This window comes from Cynoglossus semilaevis, chromosome 8 (assembly GCF_000523025.1).
Source record: "Cynoglossus semilaevis isolate Cse_v1.0 chromosome 8, Cse_v1.0, whole genome shotgun sequence".
Taxonomy (NCBI): domain Eukaryota; kingdom Metazoa; phylum Chordata; class Actinopteri; order Pleuronectiformes; family Cynoglossidae; genus Cynoglossus; species Cynoglossus semilaevis.
In genome coordinates, this window is record NC_024314.1 from 17546191 (window position 1) to 17559797 (window position 13607).

Sequence of the window (13607 nt, forward strand, 5' to 3'; positions counted from 1 at the left end):
TCTGTGGCCAAACAGGTTTGAATAGCAATTATTGACTGTGAGTGAGTCACTGCATTTCTGGCCTTTTCACAGCACAGGTCTATAAGTCACTTGTGTTAGGACAGATTAAGCTCACAATGCTTACTTTTATAATCTTAAATTTCTGTCAACCCTCACCCCTATATACACTCTGTCTACTGCTAGCCCTCAGATATTTAGTTGTTTTGGATTTATATGAACCATAACCCACATTATTACCTTTTTTTTTCTAGTTTTAAAAAGAAGCCAAATGCCGTTTCACTTTCTTCTGCTTTCCCCCCCCCATCATCTGACTTCTGTGTTGCACACAGTTTTGATGCCAATTCTGCCACCTGTCAACCACACATTTACAACCATTAAGAGATTACCACTGAGTTCCCGTTTCTACTGTGGGAGGAGCCAGAGAAGAAAGGCTAGTGACGAACTAAGGAAGGAGGTCACGTCCTGCGTGTTCTTCACCCTCAGGGCCTTGTTTCCATTCTCAGAGAAGCAGAAACACTAAAGAGATGATAGGTGTTTGGGGAGGAACCCAGAAGAGAGGATTTAGATAATAGGTGGAAACAAACAAACCCAAATTCTTTTTGTGTTTCTTACAGGTCCTTGACAAAGCATGTTGATCAAAGAAACAACGCTTATGGCCTCTCCCCCTAACATGCTTATTTTCATTTAAAACTAAAACCTTTTCCGATGGGTACTCGTTTGCAAAAACCTGGGATTTTTCTTCATTTCCAGTCCTTCATTCCCAGCAGCGTTGAGCAGATTGTTCTCGTGTCAGTCCGAGTTAAAACAAAATGAAGTTTCAAAAGACTTGGTACACCTGAAGTTGCTCAGCCTGACTGCCTACGCACACGTTCACACCATGTTAGATAAGCTCAGTGAGGCCTTTGCAGGCGCTCGTCGTCTCAGGCCATGTACGGCGCTGCAAACGGCCCAAATTTGGACAAGGATTCCAGCCAGATAGTGGTGTGCCCTGAACGTGAGGCCGCTGTGTAATCATGTGTGTCTGTTTTCCCTTGTCAATGCTTTTGTTGTCATAGCAACCCCAGAAGAGAGAGAGAGAGAGAGACAGAGAGTGGGAGTCGAGGGAAGGTGTTCAGTGATGGTGTTAAGAACGTCTGGTTAACTTTAGCCTAAACACTACCTAACAGTTGAATAAATGGGTTTCATCATATGTGGTAAACCTGTTGGTGGAATACGTTTACATCAGGAACATTTTAAGGTTTTACTTCAGGCTCTCACTGCCTGCAGGAAGGGAACACAAACAGAGAAAGAGGAGCACCGAAACCAGTGGTTCTGTCTGAAGCAGCAAAACATTACGGTATTTTAAATGAGTCTCCTTTCAGACAGTAGGTCAATGAGGGATCAATGTAAATTGTAACTACTTTAGAAAAACAACATACTGCATCTTTACTACGGTCTGATTCATTTCACATCTCCAGTCTTACACCTTGACCAGCATCTAGACCTGCATGTCCACCGCCTCAATCAGCACTACTCCACTGTGTGGTATTTCAAGCACCCATACTATGCACTGGTATTTTGGGAGGGCTGCGGCTGCCACAATTCCCCAGTGTTTCTGAATGCAGTGTAGTAATCCGGTATCAAACACAGTGTAATGCTTGCTGTGTGCAGGCTATGTGTAATTATGGTTCATGCCATCCTGTGTATACATTAATCTGCATCCACACAAACAGACACACAAGGCAGACCATGCTCCTTGTTTCTATTTTCTGTGCAGTGGCCTGATCCTTCTTCTTTTCTCTTCTCTCTTCATCTTCTCTCAGGCATGCATAGATGACAATGTTGACATGGTGACCTTTCTGGTGGAGCATGGAGCCAGCATCAACCAGCCAGACAACGAGGGCTGGATCCCTCTCCACGCTGCTGCATCCTGCGGTTACCTAGACATCGCAGAGTAAGTGCAGAAAAACGGAAGTCCATTTGTACCAAGCAACAAGTACTATCTGTTTCATCAAGGTTGATATCCGAAGTCACTTCCTGTTATGTCTGCACAGACATTTAGTCTCAGAAATTCTGTCTCTTGCGCTTCTCTTTACACATTCAAATATCACAAATGTGTGAAATGTTGTCTGAGCAGTAAAAAGTTCCCATATTGCAGTGCTGAAAAAAAACTTGATGGATTGACATGGAAATCATCCGTGGTCTGAACCTTTGGTTACCAATCAAGAACCACTAACATCTGGTTGAGATCACTCTGGTGAACTTGATAATTATGCTGCAGTTTGTTAGTCTAGACCTATTCAAATTGTGGCAGGAGGGCCACATGTGGCCCAGAAGCAACTCCATAGTGGCCCAGTTTGTGGTCATTTGAGAACTGCAGAAAGAAATGAGAATTGCAATTGGCGAGTGAAGAGAAATTTCGAACATGGAACAGACCATAAATGCAACCATTTTTGTAGCCCGGCTACATGTTACCCACAATCCATCACTTCTGTGTCTGAAAGCAGTTAACATGTCCCTCAGGAAGGTGAAATTATGAATGATTGTCATTTCAATTTTGCACGTTGTTACAAATGTCTTTTTTGCTACAACTCTAGCTTCCAAACTAATGTGTTTATTTGCAGTGAGTGAGTAGGTGGACTGAAATGTGACTAATGTGTATATATATGTATATGTATATATGTGTGTGTGTTTTAGTCCATACTTTGTATGGACCTCCTGATTATTATCAACAGAAAATCTTTGGCCAAGCCAAATTTCTCATTTTAAAAATATGACCCCAATGGAATTTACAGTGGAATAGCCCTGGTCTAGACGCTGACTCTGCACCTTATCTACTCCAGCATTGAATCACAAAAGGGCAGTTAGTGTCAGTGTTAGAAAGAGGAACTGAAGATAAAGATACAAAAAGTGGAATTACTCTAAATATGTCACTTGTTTTGTTGTGTTAAAATTCTCTAGCCTCCACTAAATATGTCACTTGTTTTGTTGTGTTTAACCCTTTAACCCTTTAAGGGAGGGTTTAATGAAACCCAAATAGCTGTTTTGAACTGATACAATAATTTAAGGCAAAACTTCTTCTTGGATAAGAGTCCGTAACAGAGTGAAGGACACGTGTGGCAGACTGTGAAATATTTGGGACACACACATTGTGAGTGATGTAATCAAATATGGAAAGAGATCAGTGTCAGCGCACAGATCTGGGTCTGAGCTCTTAAATTGCACTCTGGTACTTTCGCTCCCATTTCTTCTCATGTAAGCGGACAGTTTATAAGACCTAGATCACAACACAGAGATTTTATCGCAGGATATTTAAAGAGGATAAAGTGGGTGAAACAGTTTGCTTGTTTATTGTTCAGCAGATTGGGAGTGTGCTGCTCTGACCTGCTTTACTGTCTCGTGTTGCAGAAGCCAGACTGCAGATTTATTTCAATTACTGATTATTCTTTTTCCTTTCTTTCTGCTAAGAATTGTGGTTCTTAGAACAGTTTCCAAGAAGCAGTTTGAAACATCAACATTTATATATAGTGTATATATCCTGTTCTTACCTAAGGTATTAAAGGAGTGTCTTATATGTAATGAAAGTACTCAATTTGGTCAATATAAGAGATTGTTATTCAATAGCAAATGCTGAAAATAATGTGACAGTCACAACATGTAATTCTGTTACATGTTTAGAGGAATCCTTCTTCCCTCCACCTACCCTCCAGCCTGTTTCCATCCTTGTACATATTATGATTATTAGGGCAGTATATGTATATATTTTAGTCACTGTAAATGTAACTCCTCTTGGCAGTGGTAATGAAACTTGAGCAGCTTTTATTTAAACAAAGTTTCACAGAGGCGTTAACTTTTCAGAAGCCACCAGTCCACCTTCACTCTGCCTCATGAGCGTAGCCTTCAGCACTGGGCTAGTGTTACAGAAAACAACAAGCTTCTTGTTGTCACACTGCAAGTGAAAAGGTCAAGTGGCTAGCCCTGGTATGAGTGACTAATGGAGACATCATGTCATAGAGAGAAACACAGCAACCTGATGTGGGTGATGTCGACTGGTCCCATTTTAGTCCCAGTGTCCTCGCGCTGAGGAGCTGGGACAGAGGAGCGGGACAATATCTGCGAGCCCCTGTTGTCTCCACAGACAGATAATGGAGGGTTGGTTAGGAAACTCAGCAGGACTCCAGACCACAAAAGCGTCAACCCCACTCAAGATGACCCTCAAGTGGGCAGAATAGAAAGCCCAATCAAGACGTTATAAAACTGTAACAATGCAGTCATTCACTTGCCATTTGGGGTTAAGTTGTGTGTTTCAAGTGGTGTGTTGGGCTTAATGAGAAGGATCCTAGCTTCACCACCACAAACCCTTTGATTGGAAACAGATGTGGTTTAGATGCTGAACAGATGAACGAAATACGTTTTATAATTTCATGTGTTAGATTGTTGACCCACTGGTGTGAAGATGTAAAAGGGTGTGACAGGACCTTTAATTATTAAAATATTTTGTAGTGCCTAAACTACAATTTAGTGCCTAAAGAATAACATAGAGTGGTCAAAACAGTATATCTCAAGATGTTCCAGTTTAATCTCGATATAAGATATGTATGTCTTGATATGTGAAATAGTATCAAAAGACATAAAACATCACCTCCCCCGGAGGCTATGTTAATTTACACAGCATGGAATATCATTGGTTTTCTGTTATGATTATTCTGTTACACTAGATATACCAATATGCAGCACACTTTAACAGTTAGACCACAGTTGAACCTGTCAGTCTTCTTAAAGTACCAAAGTATCACGGCCCCACTTAGAGGACAAAGTTGGTGAAACTCTACAGTGCCTGCATCTTCACTTATACTGAAATCTACAACTTCCAGATGTTAAACCTTTTGGAAGAAAATCCCACATATACAGTATGTTAAAGCCACACATGTGAATCACCCACGCAGATACCATGGTTCTAATGTCTATAATCGAAATCTTTAGTCCTCACCATAGGGAGAACATTTTTAAGTTTTTTTTTATTTTTTTATTTTTTTCTTCAATGGAAAATCCATGCTGCTAATAATCACACCCAGCAGTCATCCTGTGTCAGAATTGGCTTATATGGTTGAATGAATATGTGAGAAAGATAACAGATATCAGAGATATACTCCAGGTAGCCTGGGTATAAATTTACTTTCTAACTTTATCTTCTGGGTGTGGCTTGTTCAGAATGTTTGCACAACCTGGAGGTGACCCTACTGAACCTACTGCAACTTGACTATTAGGTAGTTTTGTCAGTATCAATTCTCAAAACAACATATTACCAAATTTAGCACCAGATAGTTTCCTGAAATAGAATTGATAATTTTTTTGCTAAAATTCTGTTAAATGTTCACAATGTGGCCTAAAGGTGCAAATGTTGAACCAGACGTTGTGCTGAATGTCAGTCAAGGTTGACCACATACCAAAGTTAACACGATGAACTCCTGGCCTTCAACTGTTTACCATCACTTCGGGAAGTGACATTTAACCTCCGGTGTTTCCCATTCACCGTTTAAAACAATAATGCGACTCTGTGACAACAAGAAGTTTTAATGTTTTTGGTGTACATTTTCTTCTATGCAGGTATCTCATCAGCCAGGGAGCAAATGTAGGAGTAGTGAACAGTGAAGGCGAGACGCCTCTGGATATTGCTGAAGAGGAGGCAATGGAGGAGCTCCTGCAGAATGAGATAAACAGACAAGGTACCACTATATGCACACGCACACACACACGCTTAGTTGTTCAGTTACCGCTGGTCCAGGATAATAGTGGCATGCACAGAAGTTATCTTCTGATCTTGATTGAAGCTGAAATGATTCATTGATTAATCTACTCAAACCTATTAAGAAAATCCCCATTTTCCTTTGCAGCCACATCTCTTTACACCATAGACTGTTGCTGCTAAGAAGACATTAGTCTAATAGCAGCACTCTTCTGAACTGCCTTGTCATTGTAACAAAGCTAAAACAAGAGCCTGAGAAAGTATCAAAGTTGAGCTTTCCTTCTATAATCAAATTATTAAAAATATCCTGAGAGAGGAGGGTTTTTTTGTTTGTTTTTTAGCATGCACGGTCCCTGCCTCCTGCCTGTCACTCACTTACAGATTTATTCCACTCTCTTACTCGAAGAAACGATACATAATGTTGAAAATGGATCCAGCTGCGTTACAAACTTGCCTGCGATGATTCAAATCTGAAAAGTCAGGGCCCTTCTATTTTTGGCTGGGGCATTCTTTAGATGTTGAAAGGCCCTACCCTATGGCAAGGGGCCACGCACAGACGTGTTTACTGGCCTGAGGCCAGAGGGGGTTGCTCCTCAGCTCATGTTCTTTAATGTAAGGTTGGCCCGACCTGCTCCCTGACACATTTTACCTCCTGGAGAGCCAGCATTAGTTTGTTTACGTGCTGTGAGAAATGTCGCATGTGCAGATGTTGTTACCATTGGTGTTTAACAGTGGGGTCAAACCTCAGCTGGCTAAAGATTTGCATGAAAATAGGAGGGAACAAATAGTAGATCAATAATGGGTAAAAGTAAGTCAACCTAGCAAAAGGTACCCCTTAAAGTTAGTCCAAGGGCATAAACAAAAAATGTGGTAAAAATCAGACAAAACACACAAAGAAAAGCATAAAAGGGTGACATCACATCGTCGTCAACGCAAGAAAAATTGAAAGATAGCAAAAAGAAATGAGAAATAGCTAAAATTAAGAAAAATCCTGTAATAAAAGGATTAAATAATTGTGTTTATTGATGATCCTGAATATTAACGAGAACACAATGAAAAGCCTTAAGCTAATTAGTAACCACAAAACTAAAATGGAGCCAAAGGCCACTAATATTTTACCATGTGTTGCTAAAAAAGGAAACGGGCAAGAAATACCCAGAGGTTCACAGCGCTAATTCGTCAAAGCTGTGCTTAAAATATGTGAATTTGAGAGTTTGCAAATTGTTCCCACGGAAATAAGGAGGCCAATGTGTTTAAAAGCACATGATAGGCAGGTATAATCACAGTAAGTGTGCAGTTGGCATGTTCCTCAGCTCACATTATATGATCACAGAGAAGGTTGTCTCCTCGTCTACATCGACCATCTGAGCCAGCATCACCTGTGGCCTCTGATTTGCCAAATCACTCTCTCGCCCCCAACTGTCTCTAATTGTAATTCACAAAAATTAGGGAATAATATTAGGTTATGATTTATATAAAAATTACCTTTTCTTGAATTACCTTGACTTTTAAGATCTGCAAATATTTTCATTTTATTTAGAAGTTAGAGGCTATCTTTATGCGACCAGTAGTTGTGTAACATTTCTGTAAGTTTGTAATTTGATTTTCCTCCTTTCAGAGAGGTACCAGTCAGTCATGAGAGTAAACGAGTTAGCCAGTGGCCGAGGTTTCACCTCAGCAGTAAACACTTCCAGAGATGTTTCTTTTAGTGAGCGTTATTTTCTGACAAAGCCTCTGGTGGATGACGCACGGGAATCAGCTTGTACCTTTCCCAGACGTAGCGTAGGTATATTCCCGCTAGGTGAAGCAGAAGCCACATCCATATTTGGTGCATGGGATTTTCTTCTTTATCTAAATGGTCAGCAGGCAGAAGATGTGCTGTTCTCTTGTAAAATCCTACTTTTGAACGGCTGCCAACTCTTCCTCTCTCAGCCCTGGTTCTGTAGTCCTACTTAAGGGCCATTAGGCTCCTTGCTTTTTATAGCCATATTGAAGGCTACTTCCCAAAAGATCATGGGCCAGCCACTGTTTTTTCTGCTTTAACTCTTCGTGTGCTGCAGAGTGGTTTTCTGACATATGTAACATGTATCTTAATTCTTCTCCCAGGCTCCTTAATAATCTGGGAATGATTTATGTGAGGATAAACAAACTCGGAATTATGGCTTTCCACTTGTTCCTGACACGACGAACGCTAAGGTCTTTTTACCCATGAGCCTCTATAGTGGCTGTACTTGATAATAAACTAATTTAAAACGCAGTAATTTCTACTATGAACGCTAGACCCTGTATGTCACTTGTTCAGAAAATACAGGAAGATTTGACTGCACATTATCAGCTTTAAAAAAAAAAAAATAGTAAAAACGTTGTTGGATAATTTGAGTGAGTCATTTACGCCTGAAGAACATAAAAATAGATTTCTGCAGTTTTTAAGAACATGGGCATCACCCAAAATGATGTAGACTTCACCAGAGTTAGTCATTAAGTTAAACAATTACACCAAATAAGTTGTTAAACACATGGGCTGTCACAGTCTTAGATGTTGTTTATTGATTAACTAAGCAGAGTCAAGTGGTTGGAGACATGCTGCGATGTTTCTTAGTATAAATACATCAACTTTCCCAGCTAAGCCTTCCACAATAGAAAAGTAGCGACCCCTACTGTTTAACGTACATTGTGGAAACTCCGGATGTGTAGTCTGAGTGACTGATGGGTTGAGAGTAATGATGGGGTTTACTCTGGGTGAATTCTTTCTTGTTTTGGGTGATGGACTGAGATACTGTTTCCTCGAGCAGTTTGTCTCAGTGATAAACTTTTGAAGTTATTGTTCTGTAAAACTCAACCAAAATCCAGTCAAACAAAAAACTCAGACACTGACTCATTTTTCTCCCATTTGGTTTCACTTTTTTGGACTTGAGCTCACTTATCCTCTTAATGAACAACATGTCCAGTCTTAGACTAGCCAGAAAAGTCCTGTTTCTCTGCTGAACAAGAAGCAATTTTTTATGTTGGACACTGGATTTCTGCTCTAACATAAACGTTTAAGACTTTTACACTTCTCTGCTGGCAGTTTACACACACACACAGTCTGTTCCAATGCAGTCTGAAAGACTTTGTAAGCTTTGTCTGAAGTGAGAAGGGTACACTTAAGAGTGGAACAAAAAAACACCTCTCAAAATCAGCTGAAGTTTTGGCTCATGCCCCAGAGCCCCTCTCAGATCACATGTTTACTCAGCTCAACGCAGTTAACGCTCAGCTGACGAGTCGACCCGTGCAGCCGCGCGTCTCAGACCATCTCATATTCCAACCAGGTGTTGATGAGACGGCGTGGGGCTGTTTTTTCTTCTGCCAGGCATCCAGTCTATAGCTCAGACATATTGACCCACTTAACTGGCTGTGGCCTCTCTGTGTTTGCAGACCTTAATTCTTTGTCGAATTGACAGAACATTGGCTGCAAAACTGCTATACCATAGCAGAATGAGAAGGAGTAAACAGCACCCTCTAGTGTTGAGAGATATTAGCAGTACGTGGCTGTGCCTGTTTCTCAGTAAATGGCTCTAATTCCTGGTTTAATGAAGGCGCAGGGTGAGTGGTTTGCAGGTTATGTAACTGAGTCGTCATCGTTGCTACGTTGTCACAGCAGGATTCACAGACACCAGGCTCCGTGTCATTGCTATGTGCTGGAATATTTTCACCGCTGTCCACTGTAATCCACAGTCACAAACTAATGCAGCGTATTCCAAACATTCACATACCTCAGTGCAGGCGTAAGACAAACTCATGACAAATATTCTATTCAGCTCTGTCTCTTCAGTTCAGTGTTACAGCTGGAAACTTGGATGTCACTCTTGCCTTTGTCTCCATCTCCCCTGTCCTCTCAGGGGTGGACATTGAGGCCGCCCGGAAAGAGGAGGAGCGTGTGATGCTGCGGGACGCCCGGCAGTGGCTCAACAGTGGCCAAATCCAAGATGTCCGGCACGCCAAATCTGGAGGGACAGCGCTTCACGTCGCCGCCGCTAAGGGTTACGTTGAAGTGTTAAAGTAAGCAGTGGATGTTGTTTTAATCTACAAAAGTCACATGTCAAATAATTTAATTAAGTATTCATGCCTCAAAGATCTGCCATTTCTCCTGCTATCTGATCAAAACAGACAGATAAAAATAACATACATGTGATTTACGTGACTTTTTGAGAGATGTATATACAATAAAAAAATTGTTTTGTTGCCCGGGTAATGTAAGGTTCAAAGGGTTAGTTATATTGGCCTAAACTATCAGGTGTTAACAATTTTTATTATTTAATCCCTGGAAACTCTTTGAATCTATCAACAGAAAATACTGTATGTATGCAGCCGTTGCTGCTCCACTTTCAAAGCCAACGGCCGCTGCGTTTATGGCCTGTTACATAAAAGCCAGCCCGTCACTTACAGTATATGAATACTGTTTATAGTCAGGACAGTGGTGAGGCCAGGCTCGAGGAATTTCTTCTCCGACGTCAAGGATATGTTTCTGTCTCTGCGTCTCGTCAGCACTTTGTTCCAACATTGTTTCTCTCTCTGTATGTTCTGTTCGAACTGTTGGAGGACGGAGCTGCAGCCGTCTGCCCATCTGCTGCGGGACAGCTGCCAACATGCTATGCTGCCATAGATAGATCTGAGATGTCACAGATTCTCAGTCAAGACTAAAAACGGGGGCAGGGATCTCAAGATTCCCTCCGTCACTGCGGATTTATTGGTCATAATGTGATGATTTTCTTTCTTTCCGTGCCCGGGGATGTCTTGCTGTTGACCAAACACAATTATACCAACAAAAAACATCTAAAACCTTAGAGAATGTCTCCATTTTAACCATGTGTACTTGTCTGTTGCAGGCTTTTACTCCAATCAGGGTATGATGTAAATATTAAAGACTACGACGGCTGGTCGCCTCTACACGCAGCAGCACACTGGGGCAAAGAGGAGGCCTGTAGGATACTGGTGGAGCATCTATGTGACATGGACCTCATGAATAAAATGGTGAATGCCCTTCTCTTTTGAGTCCTGTTATAAAAAAGCAGCACAAATTAAATTAGACTTTTTTTCTGTTTTTCCACCCAGGGCCAGACGGCGTTTGACGTAGCAGATGAAGACGTCCTGGGATACTTAGAAGAACTACAAAAGAAACAGAATCTGGTGAGATTCACACATTCATATCTAAGACCAAATACAAATAAAACCCACTTTTGGAACTCCCTTAGACAGCCAGGCTATTATCACCAATCAGTATCTAAATTCATTGACAGGTCAAAATTCTGAAAATACTAAATTATTTTTTCAATTGCAGCTGTTGAGCGAGAAGAAAGATGAAAAGATTTCTCCTTTAATTGAAACAACAACCACTGGAGACAACAACCAGTCACTGAAACCACTGAAGAGGTAAAGAAAAAAAGAAAAAAGACATCATGACTGTCTGAACAAGTCTTTGAGTTTTGTGATGTTTTGTGACGATGTAGTGGTAATTTTGTGTTTCCCAGCAAAGAAACGATGCTCCTGGAGCCGGAGAAGACGGCCCCACGCATCGAGACCTTAGAACCAGAGAAGGTGGATGAAGAAGAAGAAGGGAAGAAGGACGAATCCAGCTGCTCCAGTGAGGAAGAGGAGGAAGAAGATTCAGAATCAGAGAATGAAGCAGGTGCTGTGTTCAGACCAACTGTTTCCGTTCACCACAGATGAAGATCAGGGGTTGCTGGGTAAAGGTTCCTCTCCCCACCTGTGTGTTTTACTGTGAGGATGGTGTCTTTAAGCTCCAAAGCAGTTAACGTGGTTAAAAGGCAACTGGACTGCCCTGGTTCTTCGAGATGTTTCACCTTTTATCTAAAAGGCACGACCTGAAGAAACCTCTTGGATGAAACGTCTTCTAGAAGCCAAAACCGTCCAGTTGCCTTTTAGTACCGCCACCTACAGGCCACAGGGTGTCAGTCAGAGTCAACATTGTGCCAAAAAATTAGGGAACTGAAAAGGGGGTGATAAAATTGTTCAGTTCAGGTTCTTTTGACATGAATAAGACTAGATGATCAGAGGTCATTTTGACCTAAGATGACCATTCCTTTGCCTAATTGTGCATCATTTAATTCCTATAAATATCAATCAATAGCAGTGCTTCTAGACCTTGGTTTTTGCAGTGACATCTTATTGCCCCATTAGGACTAATGTTGGACCCTCCAAGTCAACACATATATTCATCCATATATACTGTTACAGAACAGAAGCAGAAAATAAGTCTCTGATCACAGTAAGTTCTGACCCTGCAATAGGTTCCGCCCCCTATTTTGGAAACCACTGGTCCCTTACCATTTATGTCATTGATGGACATTCTGTAAATGCTTAGTCAGTGGCAGCACAGACCCAGTAAGTTTATTTTCTATTTTCTCTTCAACTCCTGCAGACAAGAGCAAACCTCCCACTGCAGTGAGCAACAGCACGACGCCCATCTCCACGAGCATCACCGTGACGTCTCCATCGAGTCCCACAAACCAGGCGACCACTCCAACATCTCCTGTGAAGAAGGTACGCTCTTCTCCATCTCCCCACAGAGCTGTTGGAGTACTGACATGTCAAAACAAACAACAAAACACATTTTACTTGGAAGTTATGAAGCACCGTTGAGTATGAACTGCACCTCCTGTGTAAACACAAATCTTATTTCACGGTTGATGAAAGATTCAGGGTTTTTTTACCACACAACATTAATAGCTTTGCTGCTCAGTCTCCAGGCCGTCACACCTCACGCTGCGTTACTGCTGTTATTAATGTTACAGGTTTTTCTGTCGCACCTACAGCACAGAGATAATAAATGTCACATCTAGCTCAAGGGGGAAATTCATCATCACTGACATTTGTTAGACATGGTAGCCCACATATTTGATGTGAGGAGTAAAAGTAATAATGTCTGTAATGACACCAATAGCCACAAGATGTCGCTGTGGAGATGACCGCAACAGTGAGATCACGGGTTAATGATTGCTTCATCGGTTGACAGCTTATTATATACCTAAATATATTTTTTTAAGTTAGCTAATTTTATGAGTTATTTTATTTTCTCCTGTGACAGAGAACTAGAATTTAAAAAAAATTATACCTCAGGGATTTTAGTTTTGAGATACAGACGTAAGCATTTTCTGCAGTCTAGTGACTCAGTATCGAATTAAAGGTTTGGTGTATTATGCCATGTTTTCATTATATGATGGTGAAGGAGGTAAGGTGTCTTTTTTATACATCTGCTGCCATCTGCTGGAAAGATTAGGGAATGCAACTCAACATTTTTTAACAGCAGTGACAAACGTTTTCTGTTGAATGTTTTGATAGAGAAAAACACGAGCTAAAAACATGATCAACGTCAAAATATCATTGTGAAATTAAATGTTAACTGTGAAAGCCCTAGTATGTAAATATGTGTATATGTATGTAGAAATCTGACAAATTTCAATGAAAACATGACGCCTGCTTTGGTAAGACAATGTTCACACACGTCACATATAAAAACACTTTTGCGTCATCGTTCTGCTCAGAAAGGTATTTTTTTAAAAACACTCCCTGAAACCTTTGCTTTCAGGTTTCCTGAATGCCTTTGTCTTTTATTCTGCTCCTTTTCCTCCAGTCATCTTTTTGTATTTATGGAGGCTCCTAAAGCCTAGCGCTCACACATCACAATGTCTTCTGTCTAACAAAACCTTAACCAGTTTTGACACTACCAGACGCTTGTTGGGTCTGATACTTACTCCAGCTTTTAGCAGCCTCCACCGTGGTTTGGCAGTAAGCATTGTGTTGTGTGACTAGGCCTGTTAGAAACCTGCTTCTGCTGTAAAGTGTGTTTCTTTTGCTGCTGCTGCTGCTGCTTATCTCATGTTCT

The 13607-nt window shown here is 41.1% G+C and overlaps 1 protein-coding gene across 4 annotated transcripts in view; it reads left to right on the forward strand.

Moving 5' to 3' along the window:
- Positions 1-13607, forward strand: part of ppp1r12a (protein phosphatase 1, regulatory subunit 12A) — a 43769-nt gene that overhangs the window by 13181 nt on the left and 16981 nt on the right. For all 4 annotated transcript variants that reach the window (XM_025057334.1, XM_025057335.1, XM_008315380.3 and 1 more), the window contains exons 2-9: positions 1803-1933; positions 5587-5705; positions 9604-9763; positions 10591-10735; positions 10817-10891; positions 11043-11134; positions 11233-11390; positions 12144-12265. In XM_025057334.1, the coding sequence (XP_024913102.1) occupies positions 1803-1933; positions 5587-5705; positions 9604-9763; positions 10591-10735; positions 10817-10891; positions 11043-11134; positions 11233-11390; positions 12144-12265 (1002 nt within the window). The remainder of the gene's footprint in view (positions 1-1802; positions 1934-5586; positions 5706-9603; positions 9764-10590; positions 10736-10816; positions 10892-11042; positions 11135-11232; positions 11391-12143; positions 12266-13607) is intronic.